The sequence below is a fragment of the Haliaeetus leucocephalus genome, unplaced genomic scaffold (genome assembly GCF_000737465.1).
Source record: "Haliaeetus leucocephalus isolate CR32 unplaced genomic scaffold, Haliaeetus_leucocephalus-4.0 Scaffold217, whole genome shotgun sequence".
In the NCBI taxonomy this organism is placed as follows: Eukaryota; Metazoa; Chordata; class Aves; order Accipitriformes; family Accipitridae; genus Haliaeetus; species Haliaeetus leucocephalus.
This window is the reverse complement of record NW_010972653.1, coordinates 2,824,340-2,827,036: the sequence shown is the minus strand read 5'-3', so window position 1 is coordinate 2,827,036 and position 2,697 is coordinate 2,824,340. Positions and strand designations below refer to the sequence as shown.

General features: G+C 50.2%; 1 protein-coding gene across 1 annotated transcript in view; it reads right to left on the bottom strand.

Annotated features, from left to right (window-relative positions):
- NBAS (neuroblastoma amplified sequence) overlaps window positions 1–232 on the bottom strand; it is a 190,367-nt gene extending 190,135 nt beyond the window's left edge. The window contains exon 1 of the mRNA XM_010566655.1: window positions 80–232. Coding sequence (XP_010564957.1) covers window positions 80–223 — 144 coding nt within the window. The 5' untranslated portion in view covers window positions 224–232. The remainder of the gene's footprint in view (window positions 1–79) is intronic.
- Between the last annotated feature and the right edge of the window lie 2,465 nt (window positions 233–2,697).

Below are 2,697 nucleotides of genomic sequence, written 5' to 3'. Positions count from 1 at the left end.
CCCCCGGGGCGCATCCCCGCCCGCGCCTACGTGGCCGGTCCGCTCCCCCGCACCCCGGCCACGCCGCGGCGACGCGCACCTGCACCTCCGTCTCCGGAGGCCACTCGGTGTTAACCAGCAGGTCGTACAGGATATTCTCCTCCCCGTCCTCCTCCTCGCCGGCACCGGCCATCCCCTCCTCTCTCGACGCCGCTTCGCCGCGCTCCCCGCCGGCGGCGGCCATGCCGGCCTGGTCCCCACCCACCGACCCAGCCAGCGCCGCGGCGGCGGCGACGGCGCCCGGCGGAGGCCAAAGCAGTAACGCCCGGCAGCTCCGCGAAGCCGGCGGCCCTTAACTCCTTCAGCGCCGCCGCCCGCCCCGCTCCTGGCCTCGCCGCGGGGCGAGAGGCCGTCGCCTTCCCTGCCCGAGAGGCTTTGGAGCCCCGAGAGGGCTTCTGCTCGGGGGAGGCTCGACGCCGAGGGCAGGGGAGCGAGGCCGAGGAGCCCTGGCCGCCTCAGCGGAGGCCGAGGAGCCCTGGCCGCCTCAGCGGCTCCTCTGAAGGGCGGCAGCTGCAGCGTCAGAGACCTCAGCCTTCCCTCTAAGCCGTGAGGGGTGGGACGCGCTTTCGGGGCGAGAAACGGGGAGACGGCTACCGAATATAACGTACGATATACACCTATAGAGAGCGTATACGCATGAGCCTATAGATCCGCAGCTTGTCTGCTGCGCCTGGAGGCCTTTTATCCAGCGCCCACCACTCCGCGGTGCCACCATCAGGGCCGCCCCGCTAGCATGGCCTTCCCAACCCCAGGGAAGGGTCTGCAGCTGCAGCCTGGCGTTGGCTCTCCAGAAAGCTGGTACTGAGAAAATTTAGGGCAAGGAACACCTAGTGTAGGCAAGGCCAGAGTGTATCAACTAAACCCTTACCGAACAGGAAAAGAAAAAGGGAAAAAAGCAGAAGTTACCTGTTTCTCACAAATTATTCTTCCCCCTTTAATGATGCTGCGTACAACTAAATATTTCAGTCCTACTAATGTTGGTGCTCATGGAGTTCAGCTCTCTCAAACTGATAAAAATGAGCCTGTTTATAAATGATTATGAAAGAACTAAGGTTTCAGTCTCTTTCCTGCGACTTTTTATAAAGTGTTTGTAAAATCGAGAGAAAATTACCTCACACCCTGCCACTTCTGCTCCTGCACTCTAATTTTAGTTTGTATTTAGTAGCCTCTTAGTCTTGTGGGCAACAGCGCAGCCTAGAATTACGTTAAACTAAAAATTAAATTCTGAAACTAGGGGTTCAGGGCAATAGGAAAGCTGTGTTGGATACTTGGGAAACACTTCAGGAAGAAACAACTACTGAGGAAAAAAATGCTTTCTGGCTGTCTCTTTACTTAATAATGGTTCTTTAGCTGTGTTTGACAATGTAGCTTGTAAAACAATGACAAATAGTATAACATCACGTTCATAAGTTTTAAAGAACTGTGGGAGATTTATAGTAAATTACACTTGCCAACAAGCAGCACTACGTACTGATGCCGAGGTCTGCCTACAAACACATTTTCTCAGAATCACGGTTGAATCTGTAGATTATTCATATCTGTGTCTTTAAAAATTATTGGATTTGTCATTTATCCAAAAGCGAGCAAAATAATGATTGAAAGATATAGCAAATAATAGCGAAAGAAAGGATGCGCATCAAATGAAGATACTCCCAAAGGAATTACTAATATATGAGAAGCCATCGTGATGCAAACAGCCTGGTAGTAAAGATACAAAATACCTGCTGTATTTTTCTCTGCACGACACCTGGTTTCTACAGCGTAAGTCAGCAGTCAGTAGGGCTCAGCGAGTGTTTTAAAAAATGTCTTGAAATAAACCTCCAGGACAAAACCAGTACTCAAATTGTCACACAGTAGTCAAGAGAACTACACTGTTGGAGATGCTGTGGCTTATCTGGCCCTTGAACCAGATGTGTCTGTAGCTGAGGTCGGCCTTAGAAAAGATTAAAGTTGTGTTTCATGATGGAAAACAGTAGGTAATATTTTATGCTGTGCCTTCCACTTAGCAGGCAAACGCACCATTGATTTGTGGTGTAACTGTAGAAGCTACATTTTTTCATTTACAATCTAATTTTATTTTTTATAATAACACCCCAGAGATTCTTGCCTTTAACTTTGCTTTGCTAGAAGTTATCCTAGAAAGAGGTTGTGTGGAATTTGGGGAAACTTCTGTAAAAACTGGAGAAGCACGTATCCCCATTAACCTACGTCTAAAAAAATAAACCGGTGTGTTACCCGTGTGTGAAGGTACTTTTGTTCATATAAAACCCTGAATACTTTCTGCCAAGCACGTTTATTGTAGAAAACGATGCAAACGTGAATTACACCAACGAAAAGATGACAGTGCTGTATGCAAATGTAAAGCAGATTCCCACTGTAAACACACATCTCGCGTTTAAAAGAGAAGTCACCCCGGGTGTCAACGAGACTATCTGCTCTCGGGACTTTGCTGCCTGCGTGAACCCGCAGCTACGAGGCCCGGCACCACAGCCATACTCCGGCTTTGATTTGCAGGGGAAAAAAACACGCCGGGCTTTCAGAACAGTGGTAAAATCGTGAGCAGGTGGGCTGAGCGTACGCTGGCAATCCGCCACCAGAAGAAAAATATTTCCTGCTCCGACTCCGCCCTCGGTGTGTCAGCTGCAGGGCCGCGCCTGA